This window comes from Solanum lycopersicum, chromosome 8 (genome assembly GCF_036512215.1).
Source record: "Solanum lycopersicum chromosome 8, SLM_r2.1".
Lineage (NCBI taxonomy): Eukaryota > Viridiplantae > Streptophyta > Magnoliopsida > Solanales > Solanaceae > Solanum > Solanum lycopersicum.
In genome coordinates this window covers 66223210-66250492 of record NC_090807.1, presented here as the reverse complement: position 1 = coordinate 66250492, position 27283 = coordinate 66223210, and the positions used below count along the sequence as shown (strand labels likewise).

Below are 27283 nucleotides of genomic sequence, written 5' to 3'. Positions count from 1 at the left end.
TTAATTATTTTTGTGTAAGTTGATATGTTCTTAATAAAATTTTGGTTTGATTTTTAAATAAAAAGTATTTTATAGAAGTTGAGACGGTACACTTAATTGGATTATCCAAAAAAGGAATCTTTTACACAAGGACAAGAAGAAAGACTTCTAGCTTTATCACTGCATTCATGACAATCAATGGAATATCCTACCAGACAAAAAGTTGATGTGATTCTGTACAAGTGAATCCAACTCACTAACAAAAAAATTAAAGAAAGAAAAAAATGAACATGAAGAGAATAAAAATGAAGATAAAGAGAATCAATGGTGTCTTATAAGTTGATGAACCACTGTAACTTCATTATTTTTTGAATTTACGAGGAAATGAATTATTGATGAAATTTGTGAAATGTACATATATACCTTTGGATCGGTAACAAATGTGATTGAAAGTAGTATTTTTTCATGCATAATAGCTAATTCTTGATATATATATATTGTTTAAATTTATTATTTGCACTACAAACATTGTATGAAGTATTTTAGGATAAATGTGCAACGCACGTTTTCGGAAACTAGTAATATAATAAGTGATAAGCCAATAAAAGAGGTTTGAGCCTGTTTGGATCACTTATTAAAGGTGTTTTAAAGTTAAAATAGGAGTAGTTTTTAAATAATTTTGTAGCATTTAGATAAGATGAAATAAAATACTTTTGATCACATAAGTTAGATATTCTAATTTATGATTTTTGACTTATAAGTTAAATGTCTTAAGCCTAACCAAATAGGCTCAAAGACTTGAAATTATATATGTATTCATATTAGAGTCCGATTAAATTTAAATTCTCGCTAAGAAAGCAACTTCATACTCAAGTTTATGAGGACTCAAACACGACACCTTATAACTTTACTTAATTATTATGGGGTTTAAAGTTGATCACACGCCTAACTCGAGCTCTGTCGAGCCCGCTTCCTATACTCTATCTCTACCTCTTTACACATTTATCATGCATCTATTGATTGAATAGACCCACCCCCAAATCCCAATCATATATCGAGGACGAATAAATTTTTATCATTAATTATAAGATCTATAGGTACCTCTCCTCAAACTATCACGCATCTTAGTGTTTGGCAATAGATTTTCAAATATTCTTGGAAATATTATTTTGGTGAAATTTCACCATGTATTTGATCATAGTATTTGGAAAACATATTTCAGTTTTTTTGGAAAATATGATTTATAACCATAAGTTTGAGAAACTATCAAAACTAACCATAAGTTTGTATTACAAGTCAATTGGATCTTTGTTACAACAAGTAACAAGTTATTTCCATGACACTAGAGCAATGTGGTAGTCTAGAGTGAGTGTGACACGCATAATTTCATATATCGTGAAGTAGACAAAGTACATAATGTTGTTACCTAATCAATTGTTCGTCATTTTTATCAACAACCATATCATCACTTTCATATTAATTGAATATTTCATCACTTCTTTGAAGTTTGTAAAAAATTATGTAATACAACATAATAACTATGATGGAGGATGTTTTTGTAAAAGATAAAAATTTGATGTAGAATTTTAATTAATGTGATTCTTTTTTCAATCAATTTGGATTTCATCTTTTCATTTTCAAGTTAATAAGTCTGAGTACTAAAGTAGATATGTGAATTTCAGCTCTAACATATTTTTTATGATTAATTTATTTACATAATATAAATTTGAAAATACATACAAAAAAAAATTGAGCTAAAAGTGGCTAATATAGAAACACATATTCGATTGAAACATGTCATAGTCCAAATATCTAAATAAAATTTAGACAGAATAGTCTGGTGGACCCTCGTACTTGTATCGGATTGTATTATGGACTCTTTTACTTAGATTTTTGTCATCTGAAGTCCTGAACTTAGACCATGTGTGTATCTCACTCTTCCTTACATAGATGACATTTATATCCATATCATATATATTAATGTCAAGTCATAATTTTCTTCATAATATTTTTTTAATTATTAGTAAAAATATTAAATAAAAGACAAATTTCAAAAAATCTATTTTATCAAATAAAATAAAGTTATTATTTTTGTACACCTTTCCTCCACCTTCCCTAACCAACCATCACCGTCAAAACTCCACCATCTCGATATCCCCATTTTTTTTCTTCTTCGATTTTTTCACAATCCAGCAATCTGATGAAGTCATGAAACTACTTCACTCCCCGCTAGTGCTATTTTAATTTATTATTAACATTTCTAATCCTTCCTATTTTCACTATTTCACCACCAAGTCGGCGTCGTAAAATCCATTAGAATCCAATTGTAAAACCCAATATAGCATTTCTAACTTTCTGGCATGCATAGCAATACAAACTGATCTGAACAAGGTAGAGGATCTCGTCGATGCTGGAGAAATCGATGGAGCCATTGCGTCGTCTCCATTTTTTACGGCGGCGTCCATTTTTGCCGGCGTCATCGCCATTTTTGCCGGCAAATTCAAAGTAACAACAATCTAAGTCATCTAACAACCACAATAACAACAACCAAGCCACCTAACAACCATATCTAACAAAACTTTTCATAATCCAATGCTATCTACTATTTCACACCCCAAATTGCTTACAAATACAAGAATAATTCTGACACCAAAAGAGGTCAAGTTACTCATTACAGATATCAACAACTCCACCAATTTCTTATTTTTCTTTGTTTATTATGTTAAAAAAATTTCGCCCAATTTCGTTTTTTATTAGGGTAACAAAAAGAAAACAAAAAAAAAGTTGAAAAGGAGCAAGGAAAGGCAGAAAAACAGAAATTCAGGTATGGGAGGGGAAAAAGAGGGAAAGTGATGATTGAAGAGGAAAAAAATAGGAATGGGTGGGGGAAAGAAGAAAGAAGTGAAAGAAAAATGAAGATAAATAACAATAGGGTCTGGATAAGAAAAAAAATAGGTTGGGGTTGGGATGGCCGGAAAAAAGATAGTATGGGGAAGAAGATGAAGATAGTGTGGGAAAGAAGATAGAGATTTTTTCCTTTTTGTATTTATTTTTTTTAAAAAAATAATTTTAATAATTTAAAAGTAAAAGTTGAAATTGCAAATATCATGTTCACCTGCCTTTGCAGGCGTGTAACTACACTCTCTTGCCAACTCATCTATATTAATGTCTAAGGATGATCAATGATCAAAGGGGTTTATTATATTGTGCTATGTGGAGTATAAGGATCCAGATGACAAAAAGCCAAGACACAAGTACGAGGGTCCACCAGACTATTCTGTCTAATATTTACTGACGGATAAGTTCATGCTTGATATATTCTGCCTAAAGTTTTAATTTCTTCAAGCGCCTATTTGTTTCAATTATTAATACTTAAAATATAGCTAACAAAAGTGGTACACTTCTGCATAATGAAGTTAATTTTTAATACATAAAAATTTAGATTTATAATCAGTACTCAGTAGTACTATATTATTTGCAAAAAGAAAAATAGTACTGTACTATCACAATTCCTCTAATCTCATTTTATAAACATTTATTTATATTGGTATTACAACAACAAAGGCATTATGATTTAATTAAACAAAAATTCATATGCTTTAAATTGGGTTACTAATTTAGTAATTCCTAATTACTATTTTTTTTGTTATTTATACGAATCAGGTCAACACGTAAGCTCATCTTCTTAAATAGGTCATTAAAAAAAAATACATAAAAGCCTAACTAGAGAATCATACTTTTTTTTAAAAATTTGTCAAACATCGAAATGATTGATTCAAAATATTTATATCTATTATTCTTGTTATAATCAAGGGCGGAGCCAGCTTGGGGTTAGGGGATTCAATATGAACCTGATATATAGTACACGTTAATTTGTATGTAAATATAGTAGACGTTGAATCCTGTTTGGCTAATTCATATAAATACCTGTTCATATTTTGAATTCCCTAATAAAAATCTTGACTCTGTCACTGAGTATAATATATATATATATATATTTATCTATGTAATGCAATGATAGATTTTAAACTAATCAACAAAAGGTAAATTAACACACCACATCCAACTCCACAAACTTATTATACAAAAGCAAGTTGACTTGTAAATGTTCCATTTACTTGTCAAATAACTTTATGTTAACTGCTCCCTTTCAAAAGTATATATCATGTAAAATAAAGCTATGAAATCATGAAGCAACAAGAAAATTTATTGGATTAGTGATTCAAAAAGCAACCATATATTGGTATACACACAAATTTTTACTTTTATTAACTTGCAATATACATTAAGCTCCCACTATGCGTCAAGCGTCTAATATATGCAGCATTTCTACGAGAAACTGTTTTCATAGCTTGAATCCATAAAAGGTCGCCTCACGACAACTTTTAGTGTTGTACCTAAGCTTACCCTTTCAATATATTTACAGAAATTATGACTCAACTGTTATGCCTCCAATCTCAAGATTATCAAGGTTTTTAGGCCTCTTGTAATTCTTTAGCAAAAGAGAGCTGCATACAACACTTACTGAAGAAGCAGCCATTGCTGCCCCTGCTACCCATGGTGGCAAGCGGAATCTGGTAAAGGGGAAGAGAGCTCCAGCAGCAATTGGAATGCCAAGAAGGTTATAACCAAATGCCCAAAAGTAGTTCAGGCGAATTCGACTAAAAGTTTTCCTGGAAAGGTCAATAGCAGTTATAACATCTTCAAGATTGCTTTTCATTAGGACAATATCAGCTGCCTCAATAGCTATGTCTGTCCCTGCTCCTATCGCCATTCCAACGTCAGCTGCTACCAGTGCTGGCGAGTCGTTGATTCCATCTCCCACCATTGCAACAACTTTTCCCAAACTCTGTTGATCAATTAAGATGACTTTTAAGCACCAGCATGACAAAATTAATAATACGCTCCAACTCGTCCCCACAGTGATGTGTCTAGATGATTATTTTGTTAGTTGGAGTGCTCAACTAACACAGTGCAGACGAGTTGAGGTGTCTAGATGTGCACTTTCGAAGTTGAAGTGCTTACTTGTCAACTGAGATTGAGTTTTATGTGTCTAGTTATGTACTATGCCATTTGTTAACGCAGGCAAACTTAGCCTAATTCTTTAAAAGCAAAATGTGTTTATCTTTCAGCAGATTCATGGCATCGAAATTTTACCTGCAGTTCCTTCACTTTTTCGGCTTTGTCTTCAGGTTTTGCTTCTGCAATAACATCACTAATACCAACTTCCATAGCAATGGCATTAGCTGTTCCCCAATTGTCACCTGTAACTAGCTTACTCTCGACTTTCATAGACTTAAGAAGAGAAATGACTTCACGAGCTCCGGGCTTCACTGGATCTGATATAGAAACAACTCCACTCAGTTCACCATTGATTGATACAAGAATTCCAGTTTGAGCCAATTCTTCTGCTTCTGCTAGAAGTTCATCGGCATCAACTGGAATGGAAACACCTTGATCTAACATCAAGCTCTTGTTTCCAACTATTAACGTTTTGTTGTGGACAACAGCCTTCACACCATGTCCAGTTATAGACTCAAAGTCTTGGACTTCAGGCCACCGAGGGTTCTCCTCATCCTCTCTGAACTTCTTAGCGTATTCAACAATTGCCTTGGCCAAGGGGTGCTCACTATTTAGCTGAAATTCAAGAGTAAGTTATCACTTTCATGTATTGGCATGAATAAACACTAGCATTCACTATATTAGAAAAACCAAAATGTCCTTCAATCTTGTGGTCGAATTGAAGAGTTGCCAAAAAAGGAAAAAGTCGTTCTTTTTTAGATGGACTAAACAGGAAAGTAAGACAGACAAATTGAAGCCGAGTGAGCATCTCGTATGATCTAGCCTAATAAGAGTCACAAGGAAATACATATCAGAGAATTATGTACATAAACTGCTTTAAAGATATGTGCGAAAAACTTTTAACTGGATGTTATGTGACAAATGAAAGGCCCAATGAACAGCTTTATATGTTATTTTATCAGGGCAGTGGAAACATGACTAAGTTAACAAGGGTGATAGAACTAGTAGGGCAAACATCAGAAAAGAAAACACAACACAATAGGGGCTGGTAATGTACCTCAGCTGCCGCAACCAATTCATAAAATTCTCGAAGTACCATAGATCTGAAGAGCTTTGTATTTACAACAACTGGTTTACCCATTGTGAGAGTCCCTGTCTTATCAAACACAATACAGTCCACCTACAGAAAACATATGATGATTTTAATTTTTATGATATGGCATTGCAGGAAGCACAGTTCAGAAGCTTCAGTGCTACCTTTTGTGCGCCTTCCAAAGCTTGCCCGCCTTTAATCAAGACACCTCGAGAAGCACCAACTCCTGTGCCAACCATGACAGCAGTTGGAGTAGCAAGACCAAGGGCACATGGGCACGCTATGACCATTACAGATATACCAAATTGAAGGGCAAGCTGAAAACTATCCATAGAAGATGGAATCCAGGATTTAGGATAGCCGTCGTACTTCCCAGCTAAAATCCAGGCCAGCCAAGTAAATAAGGAGAGAATAATAACCTGAAATTGGGATCACCAACTCTCAGAGTCATAAGATGATAACATAAATCTTACAGGAAGCCGGTTAATACTCACTAGTGGCACGAAATATTTAGAAATACGATCAGCAAATTTTTGAACGGGAGCTTTAGCCATTTGTGCTGATTCAACCAGTCTAACAATCTGTGAAAGAGCACTCTCTGATCCAACCTTAGTAGCTCTAATATGAAGAACACCATTCTCATTCACAGTCCCTCCAATCACCATGTCGCCTTTCCTTTTGGCCAGTGGCCGAGATTCTCCTGTAATCATACTCTCATTTACATGGCTTTGTCCCCAGATGACAAAACCATCACAGGCTACTTTTGCACCGGGAAGGATTTTGATCACATCATTCTTCTGTATCAATTGGCTATCAATTTCTTCCTCTTTCACCACATTTCCTTCGTCATCAAGCTGTAATAATGAGGCTGTCTCAGGGCTCAAGTTCATGAGTTTAGCAATGGCCTCAGATGTCTTTCCTTTGGCCAAAACTTCAAGATACTTCCCAAGTAGAATGAAGGAAATGAGCATTGAGCTGGTCTCAAAAAAATCAGAGACTTGAAGCTTGGAGAAGTAGCAGCTCTTAACACCGAATAGACCGAGTAAAAGTAGGCTGCATTTGTACCCAAAGCAATCAAAACATCCATATTTGCAGAACCATGACGCAGTGCTTTGTACGAACCAGAATAGAAACGTCGTCCAATGATGAATTGCACTGGAGTAGAAAGCACCCACCGCAAAATCTCTCCAATGCTAAGCATGTTCACGACTTTAATATCCAATCCATCCTTCAAACCAGGAATATACATGAAGATCATGGAAGTCAAGAAAACAGGAATTGTAAAAACCAAGCTCCAGAGAAAGGATCGACGACAGTATTCAATTTCCTCCTGTCTATGGGATTGTTTCCCACCTCCTTCAGGAAATATTGTTGCCTTGAACCTTCCAGAACCAGTTGACTCAATTACTTGAATAAAATCTCTAGGTCCTATCGTATCTGATTTATAAGAAACAGATAACTTCTTCAGCTCAGGATCAATATCAACGTCTTCAACACCTGGGAGTGCTCTAAGAGAACTTTCAATAATGCTCATGGAATTCTCAGTATGTACTCCATCAACTTTCAGCAATATTTTGCTCCTATCTTCTCCAGTGCTAATTAATATCGCTTCAAATCCAGTATCTTCTATGGCTTCTAAAAGCTGATTGTGAGTTAATATCCGCGGATCATATTGGATTTCAGCCACCTCGGTAGCTAATGCAACTTGTGCTTTCTGTACACCTGGGATCAATCACAAAGCAGATACTACAGTTGCGGAGCAAGAAGTGCAGGTCATTCCTTTTATACGTATCCGGCAGACTTGGGATGTTTTCTCATTTGTCTCTTCTGTAACCAACGTAGCTTCGAATCCAACATCTTCTATCGTCTCAAGGATTGTTTCCTCCTACAAATTGGGCAAGTGTTCTTAGCAACTTCAACAAACCACTCATCTAAAGATCCTACAACTTAAAAAATTGTAGTTATAGTAATTCTTTGAGAAGTGGAAGTACATTGTTCATGGCTTTCTCGTACTAATATGTCGGATGATATTAAAAAACTGCAATGCTAAACAAGTCTGGAAAACAAAATTGATTTCTACTTCTAGATTTACTGCTGCATAATGCAGGGTACTTGGTACTAATATGTAAATGCAGCTTTAACATAGTACTAATCACAATCCTTTTAAACCAACATCATTGGTTTAAAATGTTAACTGAAACAGATGAATATAATTCCAAATAAAGCTCATTGCTCAAAGCATATTCAATCATGCTAAATTCAAAATAGACATCCATAAAAGCACAAAGTCCTAAGTGATAGAAGAAACAAGCGAAGTTTCTGGAAGTTAAAGAGTCGGAGCACCATGTACAACGACAATCTTCACAATTTGGTGAGTCGTTTGATGTATATTTTCTTGCACAAACTCAGGGTGAAATAGACTAGACAACAGAATTTCACTTCATCCAACGCAACCAACATTCAGCCAAAAGTAAAAACTTAAAGGAAGAGCAAAGACCTTGACTTTAACAAGTTTGCTTAGAACATACATAACATATTCAATGGAGTAACTCACTTCTATAAACAACCAAGATGCTTAGAACATACATAACATATTCAGTGCAGTGGCTTACTTCTATAATAATCATAAATAAAATACAAAGGAAAACTTCAAACTCTACCTAACAAGTCCATATGATAAGCAGAATCCAGCAAAACTTGATGAAACAAACTAGTACTCTCTCAACAATTAAAAAAAAAAAGAAGAGAAAATTCTTGCAGAAATAAGTTCGTCTTTTGGAACCAAACTCTCTACCTCCACGAAGTAGGGGCGTAAGGTTCTGACTTCTGCATACACTCGACCCACTTGAGCGATTACACTAGGTATGTTGTAGAAATGAGCAAAAAATGGACTCAGACTAACATAGCTAAGGCAAAAGATAACTCAAACTCTGTCGTCCAAGAATCTTAGACCTCCATAAACCATGGTAGAATTTCTCCCTATAAGCCTGTATCATTAGCAGAATCCTCCAAAACTTCCAAAGATCAATTTTTTACATTCTCTAACCAACCCAGAAAATTTCTTCTTGAAGTAACTAGTTTGAAATAAACCTACACAAAAAAAAAAAAAAAGGATTCACATTGACATAGCTAAGGCAAAAGATAACTCAAACTCTGTTATTCAAGAATCTTAAAACCTTGATTCACAGTCAAAGTGGACAGAGTTATCTGATATCTATGCTGACGAAGGATAGCAGGTAGCATAAAATTAGTCGAGATACATGCAAGCTAGCTCAAACACGACGTCTATAAATAAATAAATAAAAACTTAAAACCTGGATACCCCTTGTAGAATTTCTACCTAGTAGCCTAAATCATTACCAGAATCCATTATAACATCCATAAAGATCAAATTTTTACGTTCATTCAGCAACTAAAAATCTCAAAATCAAGAATCAGATAACTCACATTGACAAAAGTAGGGTAAAAAATAACTTGAGCTTTGTTATTCAAAACATCAACAACAGCTTCTTTAATCCCAGATAGTCTTTTAATTGCCTTTTCTACAGAACCAGCACATGCAGAACAACTCATACCATTAACTGAAAAAATTGCTTTTTTTTCTTCACCAGAAGATACAGAAAAACCCTTTGGGTATTTGGGCATTGATGGATAATGTGCCTTTGAGGGAAAATCCCCATAACTGCTCTCATTTCTTAGACATGAAAGTGAAAAAAACTTAACAGTCGCCATGGATATGAAAGATGAAGATTTTTTTTTCCCTCTGTTTTCGATTCTTCAAATTGCTTTTTGTAGAAAAAGAAAAACAGAGTTTGATGTCATCAAGGAAAATGAAATTATGTAATATGAAATTTGAATGATAAAATGAAGGTATTTTAAGGGGGTGTTTGGTAAGAAAAGAAAATATAATTTTGGATAATAAAAATGGTTTTAGTATTTTTGGCACATAAATAAATTAAAATACTATTACTCAAAATAATTTAATGCAATCTAGCGAAATACAACGAAATGAGGTGCATGGGAATGAGGGGTCCGAGGATATGGGCGTTGTAATCCAGCAAAACACAATGAGATATATACATGAAGATTTAAGGATAGCTGGGGTAGAATAGTCGAGGGATGGAATGAGATGGGAGCAGTGTATGTAGCGATGAATTTAAGATTTTCTTTTTTTTAAAAAAATAGTGCTAGGGATTTGCACTTACTTAAATTACAGAGTCCATCTTTGGTTTTGTGTTTAAGAAATTTAAAAACCAACATATATACATCAAAATAAAATAAATATCATATATTTTTAGTGTAATTTTTTTTATCAAGTAATCGAATGAACACTATCGCCCCCTCCTAGATACAACCCTGGTTGGATGGATGGAAAAAGAATGGCATAATATATAAGTATAAGTATGTCATTTAACTTGGTTTTCATCTACTTTTATGCTTTTTAATTTTGGAAGTGTACTAGTAAATATTTAATCTTGTATAAAATTAAACAAATAGATATATTTGTCCTATATGGCATCCTACGTAGAAATTTCATCATACATGATGTCCTATGTGTATTATGACACGTATGACTTATGTGCATACTTAATCAACTTCATACAATTTAAAGTGTCTACTTATGCATTCTCAAAATTGAAGAAAATAAATATAAAATGAAGCAAAATTATAGAATATATTTATATATTATGCTGGAAAAAAATCGTGAATATGAAATTTCATTTATGAAACTTGATTAATTTCCCCACTTAACTAATAGAGAGTTATTTTTGAAATTTTAAGGAAATTTGTTTATTCTAAAATGGTATCCTTCAAAAATTTAACCAATCAGAAATTTAGGAGAAAAAATACAGAAAATATTTAAGTCTGTACCAAACACACCTTTAATACTTTTGCTTGTAAAAGATTATTGTGTGATCAATATGCATATTTAATTAATTCGCAAATTGCTCTTTTTCATAATGCGAATTTATATTTAATCAATTCATAAATTATTCTTTTTCAGATGCCTAAATGATAAATTTAGTTTTAATATAATTGCTTTCACATGACATTGTGTCTTTGCACAAGCATTATGCAATGAATTCAATTATGATTAATGTCAATTTACATTTAAAAAATTATAGAGATAAAGCAACTTGACGTACATTGTAGAATATATAATTTCTCCATTTCAAATTATTTTAACTTGGTGCAAAATTTTATAATTTAAAAAAAAAATTGAATATGAAAGTCAGATTTGAAGATATTTTTTTTCTTTTAATAGTATCATTCGATAGCATATATGCACTTGGACTATACATTATACGCACTTCGACTATACATGTATATAAATATTTTGCTTCTTGCCAATAAATGTCCTTTATTGGTCCTATAAGACAACTAATGTTTGTAGTCGTAGTAGAAGTTAGAGTCATGTTTACGAGTTTCACAAAATTTCTATAGTTAACTAAAACATAATTTTTATATTATGAATCTACTTAATATATCTAAAAAAACTTATTTAGAAAGAAACTGTTCGTTTCACCTTATTTTTAGTCAAATAAATGAAGAATTATGTTTGTAATGTAAACAATATGTTAAATAACTGGCACCAGTGGTCTAGTGGTAGAATAGTACCCTGCCACGGTACAGACCCGGGTTCGATTCCCGGCTGGGTGCATTTTCAGAGCAATGACGTTTACTTGCACAAATTGTGAACGATTGGGTTGTGTCACGTACATCTGATTTATATAAGATGAGATAATGTGTATCTGAGCTTTATTATTTTTTATCCGTTTTCGTTTTTCACTCGAGTTCAATAATGTCATATTTGAAATCGCTCTGTTTTTGTGATCGTAAATTATGTTTTTGTGTATATAAAAGAAATTATTTATTTATTTTCTCTCCTCCAAAGTAATCTAATATAGCTTAACTACAGGAATGGCTATTAAGTTATACTAATTTTATCAGCTTTACTAAATAAATAATCAAAATGCACGTAAACAATTTTGCTATCACGTTATATTGAGGTAATATGTAATTATGATCACAATGACATATTTAATGTTTGCAAGTAGAGGTTATCATATAATATAGCAAGTAAATATAATATAGCAGGTAATTATAATGTGTAAAAAATCATTATCATACAAAAAGGAAAAAAGTGCATAACATTTTTTTTCAACTATATCTTTTAATTATGATAGGCTAATTATAAATTTATGATAAAGCTATAGTGCTATACGTACCCCCACTCTAAAAAGTAAAAGTATTGGACTTTCCATTTGAAAAAAAAAAAAAATTAATCTTGTCAAAAGAGAATGATAATATATATATATATATATATATATATATATATATATATATATATATATATATATATATATATATGAACGTTATTAATTGTAATAATTAAAATAAGAAAGAAATTCCGGCAAAGCTTCATATTTTGCGGTGAATGTTTTCCATATTATTTTTATATAATCTGCGATTTTAGGTGATAGACAGTTGACACATTTTATATCATATCAAATATTGTGCATTATTGTATTTATGTATATATTTATAACTCATAATTCAGATGTTTAACTAGAAAAATTAGTAAAATTTAAAATATCTTATACGATAAAAAAAAATTGTCCCCACTATAGAGAAACATATTGGTGCTAGGGTTGCTTGAATACCCAAATCAACAAGAATAAATTATATAAGCTAAAATCCATTTTACAAGCTAAAATTTCTTATTGCCATTTGATATCTATTTTATCTATTATTATTAATTTATTATATTATTATTTTATTTATGGTCTTTTTTCACAATTATTTTATATATGACTTTTTTATAATTATATTATATAGTTATATTTAATTTATAATGCCTCTTTTAGCTGAGAGTTTTTTAAAAATAATCTCTTTAATTTACTCTTATTTATAAGAATCGAATTTGAATATACACCACACCTTTAAAGCTTTATTTGAGAAATTATATTGAAGATGTATCTTTAGTATTTGCACTAGCTTGCTTAATTTTTTTATTTGATTTTTTAATTATTTATACTTGTTTGGATAAACAACTTCATTTTTTCTTTGTATTTCCATTTATAATGCAACCCACTCCTCCAAAATAAAATATATTTTAGGCGGCTCTCCATTATATTATTTTATACTTTCCATCCTTAACATCTGCAGCGGTATTTTATTTTTTGTTGGAATAAATAAATTAAAAAATATTTAGTCATAATGATATAATCCAAAGACAAATTTTTTCAAAGTCATATAATGGGGTCCAACACGTGCACTTATTTTTTTCTAATCGTTTTCATTTAATTTTTATTTTATTACATAGTTTATTTTTTCACTTTTTTCTTAAGTTTGGCGTAATAATTAATATACTTAAGTTTCTAGAAATGCAGTTATTTTTTGTCTAATAATGAATGCTATTCGAATATTTATGACATCAAAACAAATTTTTATACAAATCAAGACAATTACTATAGAAGCCTTGGAGTAACAATATATATATTTTTTATAATATATAGTTAGGTTTCGAGTTAGGGTAGGCGATCTACAACCCCCTCCTCTACGGGCCATGAATACAGATAATAAAAGAGCTAAAATTTTCATTAAAATAGTTCATAATATAAAAAAGTTGAAGACGATTTAATATCTATTATATATATTATTTTTTATTAAATAGATTCAGATGAATCCTTCGATCCAATTTAACTCCGCATCTGAATGAACCCCTTTCCGGTAACGAAAATTGCTTTGTACACCTATGGTGGTGTTAAAATAAAACTAATAATAGTGCATTTGGGAGATTATTACTAAAAGAAAAAAATTGAATAAATATGGACCAGGAAAAAAAATGAAAAATCAACTACGTTATTGACTTTGAAATTCGTTTTTAGGACTATATACTAAAAAAAATATTTTATGCATTTACACTTAAAATCCATTTTCCTTGTATTATACATATGTCAAAGTCAAATAAAATCAAAAACCGATATTAGAACTCATTAAAATTATATAGACTTTATTTTATTTCAATGGAAAATTAAAGTAAATGTAAAGGTTTTGATAGTTACATTTAGCTACTAATAAATATATCTTCAAAATATGAGAAAATAAATCAAATTTTATGATGAAAAAGAGAAATCCCTTTTTAAATTAATTTAGATGCCATTGTCAAAGTTGATGATTTGATTCCCACTAAACTAAAAGTCATAATTTGATTAAATTTTTTATTATTCTTTGTTGCGCAATAAAATTAAAATAATTTCACTAATTATTAATGTTTGATATGTCATCATTTTTGTAATTATTTATACTTTCATTGTCATCATCATATATCTATATAAGTTGTAGGTGGCATAAGGAAGAGAGATATCAATTCATACACCTCATAAATAGAGATAGCTTAGTAAGCTATATGTTATCATTTTTTTTAATGAGCATGTTTTGAACTAGAACAACATTTATTATCTAATGAAGAAAATATTTGATGAGAAGATTCTTAATATATCTAATTGTAGAATCAATTTGAATATAAATGGATCATGCAGTGCGTGATGATTCAAGTTTAATTTAATTTTTAATATAGACTCCGAAAATCGAGCAGAAAAAAAATTGAGTATGAAAAGGGACAAATAGAGTCTTTTGATTCCATGGAAAAATATGACAAAATAAAAACAAAAATAGAGATCATCCATCTAGAAACTCTTGACTTTTTTAACTCTTTCCATATTTCTTTTCCATTTTTTATTTTATAGTACATAAATTAATGTGTCATTGCTTTCGATCCAAAATATTTGTCTTTTGAATAAATTTATTTCAATTGATATTTTAAGAAAAAAACTTATACATTATTATCATCACAATCTATTCTTATCGTTTAAATTAACAAAGTATTAATTAAGTTAGAGACGTAAAGACACGATAAACATTAAATAACACAAATATTCTTATAAATTAAAGGTTTTAAATATTTTCCTAAAAAGATAATAAAAAACATCTTCAAATAGCGTGAAAATAATTTCTTATAACCATTTTTAAAAAAAAAATAAAAAAAATACTTTTCTCTTATCAATCACCCTAATAGATGTGGATATAATCACATACAAATTAAACTTTTTAAATTAATCTTTTTAAATCTCTTTATTTATAAAAATAAAAATAAAAATATCTTATATATAAAAATTAAAAATGTATTTTCTTAAATTTATAAAAGACTGAAAAAATCAAATTTCTCTACGTTAAAAAAAATATAAAAATAGTACCTAACATATATACTTGGATCCATAAATATTCTATATACTACTTTATCATTTGTGGTTTTCCTTCTTCCTTTTTTCTCTGATCTGATGTTCGATATCTATATTAGATCTCAATTTTCGTGTCGAAAATTTTTACATGAGAAAGTAAAATGCTTCTAAACAAAGACAACCCTTTATATGTAATAAAAAAAAACTCAAACTAAGATACATAATTCAGAATGAATGAATACTTATCACTCCGTCACGACTCTAATCGGTATCCATGTCATTTTCATTCATTTAAGGTGCCTAACATACAAAAAGCAAGCCAATAAAAAACTTTTTTTTTTTATATTGAAAAGCAAGTCACTACTAATATACATTTATGACTTCTACATACACACATCAAACCACAAATTTTTTTCCCTCATCCCCCCACCCCCCTAAAATCCTCTCAATTTCCAAACATGTTTGATCCAAGAAACCAAAAACCCATTGATCATATACACATTCTTGATCCAGTTACACCCTCAGATTACACTTGTAACAACAATAGTCCAAAAAATGATGTTGGAGGCCTAGAAATGTCACAACAACATGTTGATGATTCTGGTATTTCTTCACCACCCTTGTGGAAAAATAGGCCATCAACAAGCCCTGATCACCCCTTTCATAATTCGACGAATCATCGATCAATTTCACCTAGCTCTAGAGCGCTAGCTATAGCTAAAGGTCAATGGGAACTAATGGAAATGATCAAGAACATGCCTGAATCATGTTATGAGTTGTCACTCAAGGATCTTGTTGAAAAAAATTCAATCTTGGAATCAAATCAAGAAGAATGTTTGATCAATAAAGAAGAGGAAAATTTCAGTACTAGCCAAGAACAAGTTGTGGTGCAAAGGGTGAAAAGTGGTAAAAAGAAGGGGAAAATGATTAGAAATGAAAGTTTTGAAGAAAAGGGGTCTTTTTTGAAGATGTTTTTTCCAATTCCACCAAAAACAATTAGTACTAAAGTTTCACCAAAGCCAGTTGAAGGTTCAAAAAGCTTGGAGAAAGATTGGTGGAAGAAGAGATTTTCTTGTTCAAGTGAGAGTGATAGTAGCAAAACAGGAAGTAGTAATAGTGAAAGCAGTGGTAGTAATGATAGCACAACAAGTACTCAAAGGTATCTTCTAATTCTTGATCTTGTTATTTTGTAAATTTTGAGGCCTCGGAGCATCAAGTTGTTTCTGCGTTACGAGTTTGAGTCATAGATTTTAAGTGCTTTGATTGTTTATGTTATATTGGGATGATTCGTGCACAGATTGTTTTTTTGTTTGTTGGTGTTGTTGGTGCACCAGATTGTTTTTTTCGAGTTGTGGACAACACTTCGATTGTTTATGTTATATTAGGATGTTTCGTGACCAGATTTTTATTTTATTTTTGTTGATTTGCAATGAGTTTTGAGATATTGGGGGTTCTTGATATTATTTGTTGAATAAATTGGGATTATGTTTATGTGATAAGATTATTAAGGTGAAATTCTTTAACAAATTGGTTTTGGAATCTTTTTTATGAAATGATCAAAGCAAAGATTAATCCTTTTTTTATCTTCTCTTGGTTGTTCTATACTTTGTGTATTCAATTTTGCAGAATATTGAACAAGACTTTTGACTTAGTTTAATTTTGGCAAAAAAAAATGGATATTAGTACAAACAGAACAGTACAAAGAATAAATTGAGATATTACTTTATCAGATACTGTGTATGATTCTTTGTATACCAGCTGTAAAAAGTAAACAGTAAATCTGTATGGCTATTCGTGTAAAGATACCTTTTAAGTTAAAGCATGTTTTATTGTTTTTTCCCTTGTTAAAAAACTGTATTTTCTTGTTTTTATAATGCAGGAAAAAGAAAGGATTTTTAACCAATTTCTGGTCAAGATCATGTTTTAGTAAAAGCAAATCAGCAGAGTGAAGACAAATTAAATATTGCCTCTCTTGTTTGGTTATGAATCCTGTAAAGCATTTATACTTACAAGACTCACAGATGATAAAAAAAAAAAAGTATATCCTGTAAAGATCTTTGATAAATAAAGATCAGTCAGAGGGTGTTTCTTGAGTTTTTGTTGCAAAGTTTATTAGAGTTTTCCCCTTTGAAACGGGAGCGGTTACGTCTAAATACCTTTTCTTATTTTCGACATATTATGGTATCTTGAAATTGGTAGAAGCAAATCGTGTTTGTCTAAGAAAATTCTATTAGGATCTGATCTATTTACTCGGCAATTCATCAACAGATTTATCTTGTTTGGTTTTGTTGTTTGGCAATTTATAGATGGATATATATATATATATATATATATATATATATATATATATACATATTTGTTAGAAGAATATTGAAATTTGAAATTGTCAACACTACAAAAGTTTAGGCCAAGATCAATTATATTTTTGTCCTACTTTTCTTGATGGGACAATTGTCAAAGTCCTGATTTAATACTTACAAAAGTTTCACCATGAGTAACATAACCACAATTTTCATGATTATGACGAGATAGTTGAAATCCCCCCACCTTTAATCAGACGTCTTAGATTGACTCGAGCCTAAATTAGTTGAACCAATAGATTATGAATATCAGATGGTTTATCTATAACAAGAAAGATTTCTACCCAAATGAGCTTATTCGAGCTCCACGATACCGTTACTACTCGTAAAATGTATTTTTCATGGAAAAACATGGTTCAATGAAGTGGGATATCTGCCTTGTTTGTTAGAAATACATGGAAAACAAGTTACACTGATTGACCAAAATTGTTGAAAGTTGTAATTTACGCGAAAAATGTGTTGACTTTGCAGACCCCTCACTCAGTTTTGCATAATTTTAACTAAAAACTATTAACTTTAACATCCTTTCTACACAATATAAACCTCAAAACAAAACTTTCTTTTATACTGCAGATGATTTTACCTATACTTCTTGGCCTTGGCCAACTTTTTCTTCTTCTTCTTCACAGCTTTTGGTACTTTATGTTTCCGCGCTTCTCTTTTCTCTTCTTTAACTTTCTTCTTGTTCTCTTTTCTAGCTGCTTTCTTATCAGCAGCTGTTGGTTTCTCGCCATCAGATGATGAGCCTTCACTACAATCACTTTCATCGTCGTCATCATCATCTGACTCGGTTTCTGTCTCTGATTCACCATCAGATGGTTTGTTGGTTTCAGCTGCAGCAGCGGTCTCTTGTCCCAGCTCGTCAATTTGTAGGTGCTGCTGATCTTCTGCTGAAGAGTTTGTAGCGGTGAGAGCCTGCTTCAGACCTGTAATAGTTTTGTAGTACATGTCTCCTGTGTCCTCGCCACTAATAATGCGTTGAACATCTGCTTCAGCGTCTTTCACATGATCAAGTGTCTTGGGAATAAATGACTGCAATGCAATATATAGCAGTGATGAGAAACGGCAGTCTTGAGAGACGAAAAGATCTTAGAAACCCACCGAGGTGTTTAAACAATTTATCAAAACAAGCCAAACCCACAGATGAAAACATACTGCATCCCTAATACGACAGCAGTTCCCTAGATATGACCAATGTTTAGGCATATTAACACAACACTATTTTTTCAACATTCCAATCTATATTCCCTTCCTATTTTTGGGACGTCGATGAATATTGCAAGTACAATCTGACCACAAGTCAAAAGTTTGCCTTGACCTTTTATTAATGGAAACAAAAAAGTAGTTCAAATACCTAGCAGAAATAATACCTGAATAAATACAGAGTCGGCAATTTCTTCTTCTGCAGTCATGTCACCTCTAGCCAAAATTCTCTCTTGAACCTAGCATATAGTGGGGAAACAGCAAGTTAAGGATTCCAAGTCATTTGAATATAAAAGAATTTGAATCAACATTTAGCATGCATTCGATCATCCAATACATGTATGAGCCATACCTTCTCCAAATAGCTATCCACTGAATCATCATTGATAGTTGGATCAACTATAAAATCAAACAACTCTCGGATTGTCATAACAGCCACACCATGTTTTTTAAAAAAATCCTGCATGCCGCCGCCACCAGCACAAATCAATACTCATATAGCTGGTGCCTAGGTATAAGTTAGTTTTAATCCGAAATCGTCATATAAGCTTTACAATGAGAACTCACAGAAACATGTACACAATCCTCTCGGAGGAAATCAAGTGCATGAGGATGGTCAAGATCAACTGATTGTGAAACATCAATAACATATAGGTGACCCTGTATAGAGTGAAACAATTACAAGTTAGTGCCTACAACTATTAGTATAGCTATAAATATAGAGATAAAGGCCTACCTCGAAATATAGAATGTTATACTCGCTTAAGTCACCGTGGACTAGCTTGCATTTCTGATATAGAGTTCTCATTGCCATAATGATCTGGCAAATATAAAGTAGTTAATGTATCAAATTTGGGTAGAATCACATGGCACAGTGCCCATTCTAAAAGCCTTGATATGCATCTAACATCATTAAGCAGTTGTATTTCCAATTGACATCAAGTTCCTTAATCAGTGTTTCTAGTGTGGTACAATTCAGAATTCAAAGCTTAGTACTGACGGAAGAAGACCAGGGATACAAGTACTTATGATTAAGCTTATTGTTTCTTCTCTCACCAAGAATACTAAATAAAAGCATACATACAATACAAAAGGGACACCACATCGAAAGGAACCACCTCATTGCCTAAACAAACCACTAATAACTCAAGAAACTAAGCATTCTCTACAAAGTGGTGAACATAATACATCAAAGATCACTCTCATGATACTGATCAACTAATCAAGATAACAAGATATCTGGTTCAATAATCTTAATATTAAGAGATAGAAACAAACCTCCACATAACATTCACGTAACTTGTCACTAGATAAAGCAGCATCCTTTAGTCGAGGTGCTGCCCAGCCTCCTTTCCCTATCAAACAAAAGTTTTACCATTCTGTTAAACCACAGAGGGTAACGAATGGAAATTCCATGGAAGCGCACATCAAGAAACAAAGTTGTTTGTGTCCCGTGCTCATTACCTATGAATTCCATAACAAGAACATGAAGCCTCAAGAGAATTGGAGCTGGGCACCTGATTCCAGCTGCCCTTAGCCTGCAGTTCCAGAATTCTTTAGAATATGAGTAACAAAATAACACAAGTTGCTCATCTCAAATGAAATTTGATACACAACCCAGTTTTCACATATGAGTTAACTGGAAGGTAACTATTGCTAGATACGAAAGTCTATTACGTGTCGTTGATTTTTGGGTAAGGTAAGGTTCATTGCTAAGGTGCCACCAAGATGGCACTAAAAGGATACAAAAAACTGCAAGGGGTAGACATGCAATAAGTTACATCCTTCTTCTAAGTACATCAGAAATCCATGCATTGGCCAAGCACATTTATTCCAGAAATATGGAGGCATTTATCCTTGATTCTGTTGATATGTGATTCTTCTGAACTTCCAAAACATGTCTTGTTCCTCTCTAGTCAAATGATCCAGAATATATATAGAGGGATGGCTCCCCAGGTCTGCTTTAAGGCTCTAGGAGTTCTCTGATGTTGCCACCATTCCATCAAATCTCTTACCTTCAATGGCATTACCCAAGAGATTCCACAGATGTTTAGGAACAAGTCCCCGCATTGTTTAGTTATATACACTTATTTCTTAAAAAGCCATAAAAGGAAGAGTAAGATCTCCACCAGCATCAAACTTCAAAAGTTAACACATGTCAAGAAACAAGGACAAGCATAGAATAGAATATAAGAAGAAATTGCACTCTTTTTTATTTTTAGGTAAAAAGATTAATTGCACTCAGAAACTGTGTAATAGAACTTCTTAGCAGGCAATGTAGCTGTTTAACATCTCTGGGAGCAAGTGGCAGACATTGCACTATAGAACTTCTTTATGTGCTTCCATAATTAAGCTACAGTTCTCACTGGGTCTTTCTCTTCAATCAAGAAGCCAAGAAAAATAAACAATAAAAACTGAGAGAGAGAGAGAGAAAGAGAGAGGCCTATAAGGGCCAAAGGCTACGAGATCCAAGATTTGAGAATGAGAGTTCACATACCTCATTAGATTCCTCATTTCTTTCTCAGCCCATGTTTTAACCATTTTCCGTGGATTGTGCTTGCAGTATCCATATCTAAAGCGATAGTCACCCTGTACGTAGCGATCTCTATCCCTGAAGTTGTAATGCACAAGTGCAGTGGTCAGCCAAGAGGATTAAACAAATGACAAAGCCCACTTAAGTTGTCAGAAGCTGCAAAACTATAACAGAAGGAAGCGAGCAAAACATGAAGTAGAAATATTTTAGCACACATTACTAATAATATGTGAGATCAAATAATTGATGCTGAACTGACAACAACAACACACCTTGTTTGGTCCCACAAAGTGGGAAAAATTGACGCTGAACTTAAGTGATGAAAATTTTAGCCTTTCAAGTATTAGTACAATATGGATCTTAAAATGCTGAAGATATTTATCTTTCTCACTCTACACATATTTTCGCCTAAAATCTTGTGACTAACACAAAGCGGCAAATTATTGATTTAATCTTTTCCATCATATTGCAAGTTCTGGTGTGTGCATGCACACAAACCAAAAAATGTTTTAAAGGAAGATGACATAAGCATCACACATAAAACTGTTACTAGAATATTAAAAAATTTAAAATAGAAAAGAAAAAGGCCACATGGCATACTTGAATACAAGAACTGAAGTTTTGTATACTTTGATCGCCAGTTCCTGACCATCGGCTTTTGTTGCATGATAAACATTGGCCTGTAAGACAGTAGGAACAGAGGTTTTAGCTGCAACATTTTTAGTGAAAGAGAGAAACAAACAGGTAGCAAAGTTATAGTTTACCTCTTTCCCAGTTGAAATGCAGCCATTAATATCATGAAAGACACCGCGATTGAGCATTTTAAACAAAACCATTCTTGTTCTAGGATCAATTGCCTGGAAGAAAAAAGATAGATCTTTCTAAGAATTAATACTGTGAAATCCATATATAAGCATTTAAAACTGATAGCATTGATATAACATATGGGCAACAAAAAAGCTATGTACTTGAGAGAACATTTGCACAAAAATCAAGTCATGCTCAAGTTATTGATTTTGACTATAAATTTCCACTGATTTGTACTTCTAAAAAATGACTTCAGACTTAATGTGGGTGTACGTCTGGCTCAGGAACTAGAGATTTTCAAGTTAACTTTCCAGTCAAGCATTTTATAAACTGGAATAGTAGGAATCTCATGAAGAATGAAGAATTAGATAGACTAACCTTTATCAAGAATTAAGAGGAACTAAAAAGGGAAGATAAGTGGACCAGAGGCCTCTTTAGAAGTCTTATGTGACACAAATTTAGCTTAGGACTCAAATTCGCATAGACCAGGAGTGTATTAGCCGAAGGATGAGAAATTTGAGGTAGTTTATAGAAGGAAGTATTGATCACTTAAGCCGGTGAACAGGAGGAACTAGCTGAATTAAATGATTTCTTTCAGAAGCTACATTCAGCAACTCTACGATCGCACAAAAATATATAGACAGGAAACTTAACGATGCTAGATTACAAGAATAAACAATGTTGGCAGCAAAATATACTAAATCAATACAGATTCAGCACTATAGTCAAGAATGCTTTGTCACTCTTAACAAGTAAAAAACATGCGCTCACCAAATTTTGATAACTCTAACAAAGAATTCTAGCTCATACATAAATTCTATGCCGTAGGCTCAGAAAACAACAAATAGCCCACAAGTGCACTTCATAATAAGTAGTAATCAGCACTTCCAAAGTTACATCGATCAGCAGCGAAATAGTTTAATTCTAGTCAATTTTCATTACATAGGAATCAACAAAAATGAACTTTGACATTCACATACTGCCAAAGAGTGGTCAGTATCAATCTTACCTGTTCAACAGTGGCACGATCTGCTTTCTCAGTAGTTTTAGTTTTACCAATAGCCATATCCCGAACACTTCCACGGATAGCAGTAGTCACAGAATTTGACATGCCAACTTTGATCCTCCCTTCCCATTCCTGCAAAATGTCAAATTACTCTGAAAGCTATAGGAAAATAATACAAGCCTGCTCATACTTGGAAGTTTTTGCTTTCCCAACTGGCCCAACGAGGCAATAAAAAAAAAGTTTCACACTTTTCTTGTTTAACAAAGCTTCAAAATTACCTCTAAAGGTGAAACTTTGCTAACTATTAAGCTTAGCTAACTAAACAATAGCACAAACTTGAACTCAAAAAAAAAAAAACATACTTTTCTCGTTTAACTAAGCTTCAAAATTATCTCTAAAGCTGAAACTTTGCTACGATTAAGCTTAAGTTACTAACAATATAACATTAAAATTCAAAAAATAAACAAAGTAATTCCATTCTGTTCTTGTTTAACTAAGCTTCGAAAATTACCATTAATCCCTAACAATCTCAAGCTCAGCAACATAAAAAATAAAAAGATTCGAACTTGTGAAAAATTACCTCTAATGGTGAAGCTCTGATATGATTAGCAAATTTCTGGGTACGATTTGAAAGGGGTTGTAAAGCTGAAGAATTGGGTCGAGTATGAAGTCCTCCATGAGCATTTGGACGCCTTGTTTGGAGACTAAAAGCACCAACATTCGATTCAGAATTATCTTTTGTGTCCAAATAATCCAAAGCTTCACCAATTTCAGAGTCGGAAGACCATGATAACTCTCCCTCTTCATCTTCATCTTCCAATTCCTCCAATTCTTCATCTTTCTTATCTTCAGCTTTCTGGGGTATCTCTATTTTGTCAGCAAGTTCCTCCATTTTTGTTTTCTTGAAGATTTTCGACCGGTTGTGACGCCGCCGGCAATACAAGTAAAGTTTTAAGGAAGAGCTTTGACAGCCGCCGCCGGTAATACCAGTATAGTTTTCTGCAAAGGTTTTTTTAATGGGTCGGTTTTGTTGGATGCAATCAATTTGGGCCGGGTATGGAGCTCGTTTGATTTTACGACGATAACAAATAATTAATTTATCTCTCAAATCTATAAGAAAAATAACACTTTTCTCGTTTAATTAAACTTCAAAATTATGCTAGCATTAAGCTTAACTTACTAACAAGTAACAATATTAACAGTTAAACTTTAAAAAAAAAATCTGTTTTTGTTTAATTAAACAATCTCAAATTCAGCAAAATAAGAAATAAAAGATTCAAAAACTACCTCACTCTAATATGATTAGCAAAATTTCTGATGAAGAATTGGGTGTGCAACAACTTCGATTCACAATTATCTTTCTTGTGCAATGATAACTCTCTCAATTCATCTTCGTTCCTCTTCCTATTTTGACCGCAAGTTCAACCATTTACGCTTTCAAACCACAAAAAGAAAGAGTTTTTTTTGTATGGTTCCTTAGCTAAAAAAAGACATTTACAGCAAAAACTAATAACTTGTAGCAAGTAAATTACAAATAATTAAAACGTTCACTCTTTACTTTTTCAAATTATGTATACCACAAACACCATTGTTGTTCATTTGAAGAAAGAAAAAGAAAACTATCATTTATCATAAATCCCATTTGAGCAACAGGAACCATGTTCTTCTTCTACTTCGTCTTTAAGGTATGAATTTATCTCTTAGGTAGCTTTGCATATATATATATATATATACATTTCTTTTGTCGAATTCATATAAAAAATATTTCTTTTGAAACAGATTTTCCTTGTTATGTGTTTCGTTGATGGTGTCAACAGTCAAGTGGAGGATTGGATTCCTAAAAGATCGACTTTTACTTACTATATTCTGGGTTTTTTTGGATTACTTTTAGTTTTACTATTAGTTGTTTATTGGGAGGTCCGTTTTAGGATGAGACGTCATGCGGAACATCTTAACAGGGTTACTAGTTCATTTCTTTGTGTACCTTATTCGGTACATGAAGAAATTGGTTTCACTGACGGAACATGTCGGGTTTGTTTGACTGAGTTTGAACAGACTGAGTCCGTACTTGTCCTCCCGTGTAGGCATGTATATCATCATGACTGCATATATCGGTGGATGAGTACGAACATGACATGTCCCGAATGTCGACGTGACTATAGCCCTATTGTACCTTAGAATGTTTTTTTTTTATTTTAATTGGTATTGTAATAAATAAGATATTTTATTTTAATTAGTACTGTAATAAATAAGATAAATTTTATTTTATTTGGTATTTTAATAAATAAGATATTATTATCAGCATGTTATATTATAAACAGTTAGTAAAATGTATTATATCAGCTTATTAAAATTAACTCGACTTAAGTAGCATGGTAATTTCACAATTTCTCCTTACGTGTTTACCTTTTATTATTTGACTTAACATGTAGTTCACTTTTGGCTTGTTTTTCATACAATATAATGAATATCATTCAAAGGATCACAAAGCTCAAAATATCACTTATTATTAAATAATGTCAAAGCAAAGTTTAGAAAATTACTTATATTACATACAAAGTTTAGTTCATTACTTCCTTTTTCCTTTTAAGAAGACTCTATCTTTATTTGGAAATAAAACAAACTAAAGATTTTAAGAATATAACTCATAAATAAAACAAGTAATAATATAACATAAAAAAAGAAGAAATGACTTTCTTTTGGGGAATTTAATTAAATAAAACCAATTCAAATAAAAAGTTAGTCAAATACGATTGGACTTGGGCTTCCTTGCCCAAACTCAATTAGTGTTGGGCTTTTGGCCCACCTGTCATTATATCAAAGGCTGCACCATTTGGACCTTTTTTCGGCCCATTTTCATCCTGAAATTTGTCCATTTTTAGTCCTCTTTTGGACTGTTGTTGCACCTGGGCTTTTTAGCCCATTTTCGTTCTTGTATTGGCTGTATATCAGTGTATCACAACCCTTTTCCTGTATGATTTGCCCCTGTTCGCCCTGTATTTTAGCTTTCTAACTTTAAGCAAGTAAGACACTGTCCTCTTCCCTTACGACATCAACATAATCGACGAAGGTGGTGTTCCCAATGATAGTCAAGGGTCGATTCAAATAAATTCAACTCGAAGATATGTAAAGGAAGTGGACTCAGGAAGGCAGCCCCACGATTCCTTGATAAGGATTGAGGACGAAGGTTCAACCGCAACACGAAGAAGAACGGGTCGGGTCGGTTTGGGCGGTGCTGTTGTATGTAGGGAAAATCACATAAATATGCTATATCATAAAAATATTTCCCATCTATGTCAATATAATTTTTTTTACTAAATATAACAACTTTTTGGAATCAAACAAATTCTACATGCACTTGCCTCTTTCTCTTCCGCTTACGTTTATTCTGTTTCTTTTTTGTCTCTTTATCTTTCTCCTTTTTGCTTCTTCTTCTTTAAAATTTCATTCAGATAACTATTCTTAAATCAGTTTTGTCCAATTTTTTTATCAGTTTTGTCCATTTTTTTATTTTTATCCAAAAACACGACAAGAATTGTAACAAAAAAATTGGATTTTTGCATAAAATTATGTTTCAAGCAGAAATTTCAAATCTATAAAATTAATGCAGCAAGAACTCACCAATGATGATTATTGTAAAGCTTCAAATTTTAAATTAATTGTTTGAATTTACGAATTTGTGATTACATTTGATAGATTGCTCTCACAAATAATTGAAAATGTCGTTTGGAGATTATATCTCAATTTTAAGAGGGTTTGATTAGTTTATAAGTAATTTTAGGAGAAATATTGGAATGAAAATCAAAAAAGGTTAATTTTTATGGAACTATATCACAATGTATTAAAGTTGTATAAAAATTGTATTAAAATCATACAAAATAAATTATATTTAAGAGTAATACAAGTTTAATTCAGTTTATAGATTATTGTCATGTCTTTTATTTGTTACTTTTTCATTTATTCTTAATTGTATCTTCTAATTCAACTTTAATACTGTGTAATACATTTTTAATGTAAATTAAATTCATTTTATAG

At 32.0% G+C, this 27283-nt stretch overlaps 3 protein-coding genes and 2 non-coding genes across 5 annotated transcripts; 3 read left to right on the top strand and 2 right to left on the bottom strand.

Annotated features, from left to right (window-relative positions):
* Nucleotides 1-4165: 4165 nt before the first annotated feature.
* Nucleotides 4166-9960, bottom strand: LOC101262035 (probable copper-transporting ATPase HMA5). The gene is given in 7 exon segments (XM_010327112.4): nucleotides 4166-4828; nucleotides 5137-5616; nucleotides 6059-6181; nucleotides 6259-6513; nucleotides 6589-7088; nucleotides 7091-7979; nucleotides 9542-9960. Coding segments are annotated over 7 exon segments (2952 nt in total). The 5' UTR covers nucleotides 9827-9960; the 3' UTR covers nucleotides 4166-4408.
* A 1724-nt stretch (nucleotides 9961-11684) lies between these two features.
* TRNAG-GCC (transfer RNA glycine (anticodon GCC)) lies at nucleotides 11685-11756 on the top strand. Its single transcript has one exon. It is a non-coding gene; the product is annotated as a tRNA-Gly (tRNA).
* Nucleotides 11757-11762: 6 nt separating this feature from the next.
* LOC112942103 (small nucleolar RNA snoR114) lies at nucleotides 11763-11855 on the top strand. The gene has a single exon (XR_003247981.1). It is a non-coding gene; the product is annotated as a small nucleolar RNA snoR114 (small nucleolar RNA).
* A 3828-nt stretch (nucleotides 11856-15683) lies between these two features.
* On the top strand, nucleotides 15684-17604 carry LOC101261438 (uncharacterized). The gene is made up of 2 exons (XM_004245568.5): nucleotides 15684-16498; nucleotides 17219-17604. Exons 1-2 carry the CDS (start codon nucleotides 15798-15800, stop codon nucleotides 17286-17288), a joined length of 771 nt encoding a protein of 256 aa, XP_004245616.1. The 5' UTR covers nucleotides 15684-15797; the 3' UTR covers nucleotides 17289-17604.
* Nucleotides 17605-18051: 447 nt separating this feature from the next.
* On the bottom strand, nucleotides 18052-24358 carry LOC101261733 (uncharacterized). Its single transcript, XM_019215355.3, has 12 exons — nucleotides 23829-24358; nucleotides 23252-23380; nucleotides 22200-22292; nucleotides 22036-22115; nucleotides 21400-21513; nucleotides 20367-20440; nucleotides 20181-20257; nucleotides 19639-19722; nucleotides 19470-19562; nucleotides 19255-19362; nucleotides 19070-19141; nucleotides 18052-18731 (listed from the first exon to the last, which is right to left on the bottom strand). The coding sequence occupies exons 1-12, from the start codon at nucleotides 24138-24140 to the stop codon at nucleotides 18279-18281; spliced, it is 1689 nt and encodes a 562-aa protein (XP_019070900.1). The 5' UTR covers nucleotides 24141-24358; the 3' UTR covers nucleotides 18052-18278.
* Between the last annotated feature and the right edge of the window lie 2925 nt (nucleotides 24359-27283).

Excerpts from the sequence above, each read along its gene's own strand:
- LOC101261438 (XM_004245568.5), top strand. The coding sequence starts at position 15,798 with ATGTTTGATCCAAGAAACCAAAAACCCATTGATCATATACACATTCTT. Across the intron at positions 16,499-17,218 it reads AGCACAACAAGTACTCAAAG|GAAAAAGAAAGGATTTTTAA; the intron begins GTATCTTCTAAT and ends TTTATAATGCAG.
- LOC101261733 (XM_019215355.3), bottom strand. The coding sequence starts at position 24,140 with ATGGAGGAACTTGCTGACAAAATAGAGATACCCCAGAAAGCTGAAGAT. Across the intron at positions 22,293-23,251 it reads ATCGTGCCACTGTTGAACAG|GCAATTGATCCTAGAACAAG; the intron begins GTAAGATTGATA and ends TTTTTCTTCCAG. Across the intron at positions 19,723-20,180 it reads TACGTGAATGTTATGTGGAG|ATCATTATGGCAATGAGAAC; the intron begins GTTTGTTTCTAT and ends TATATTTGCCAG.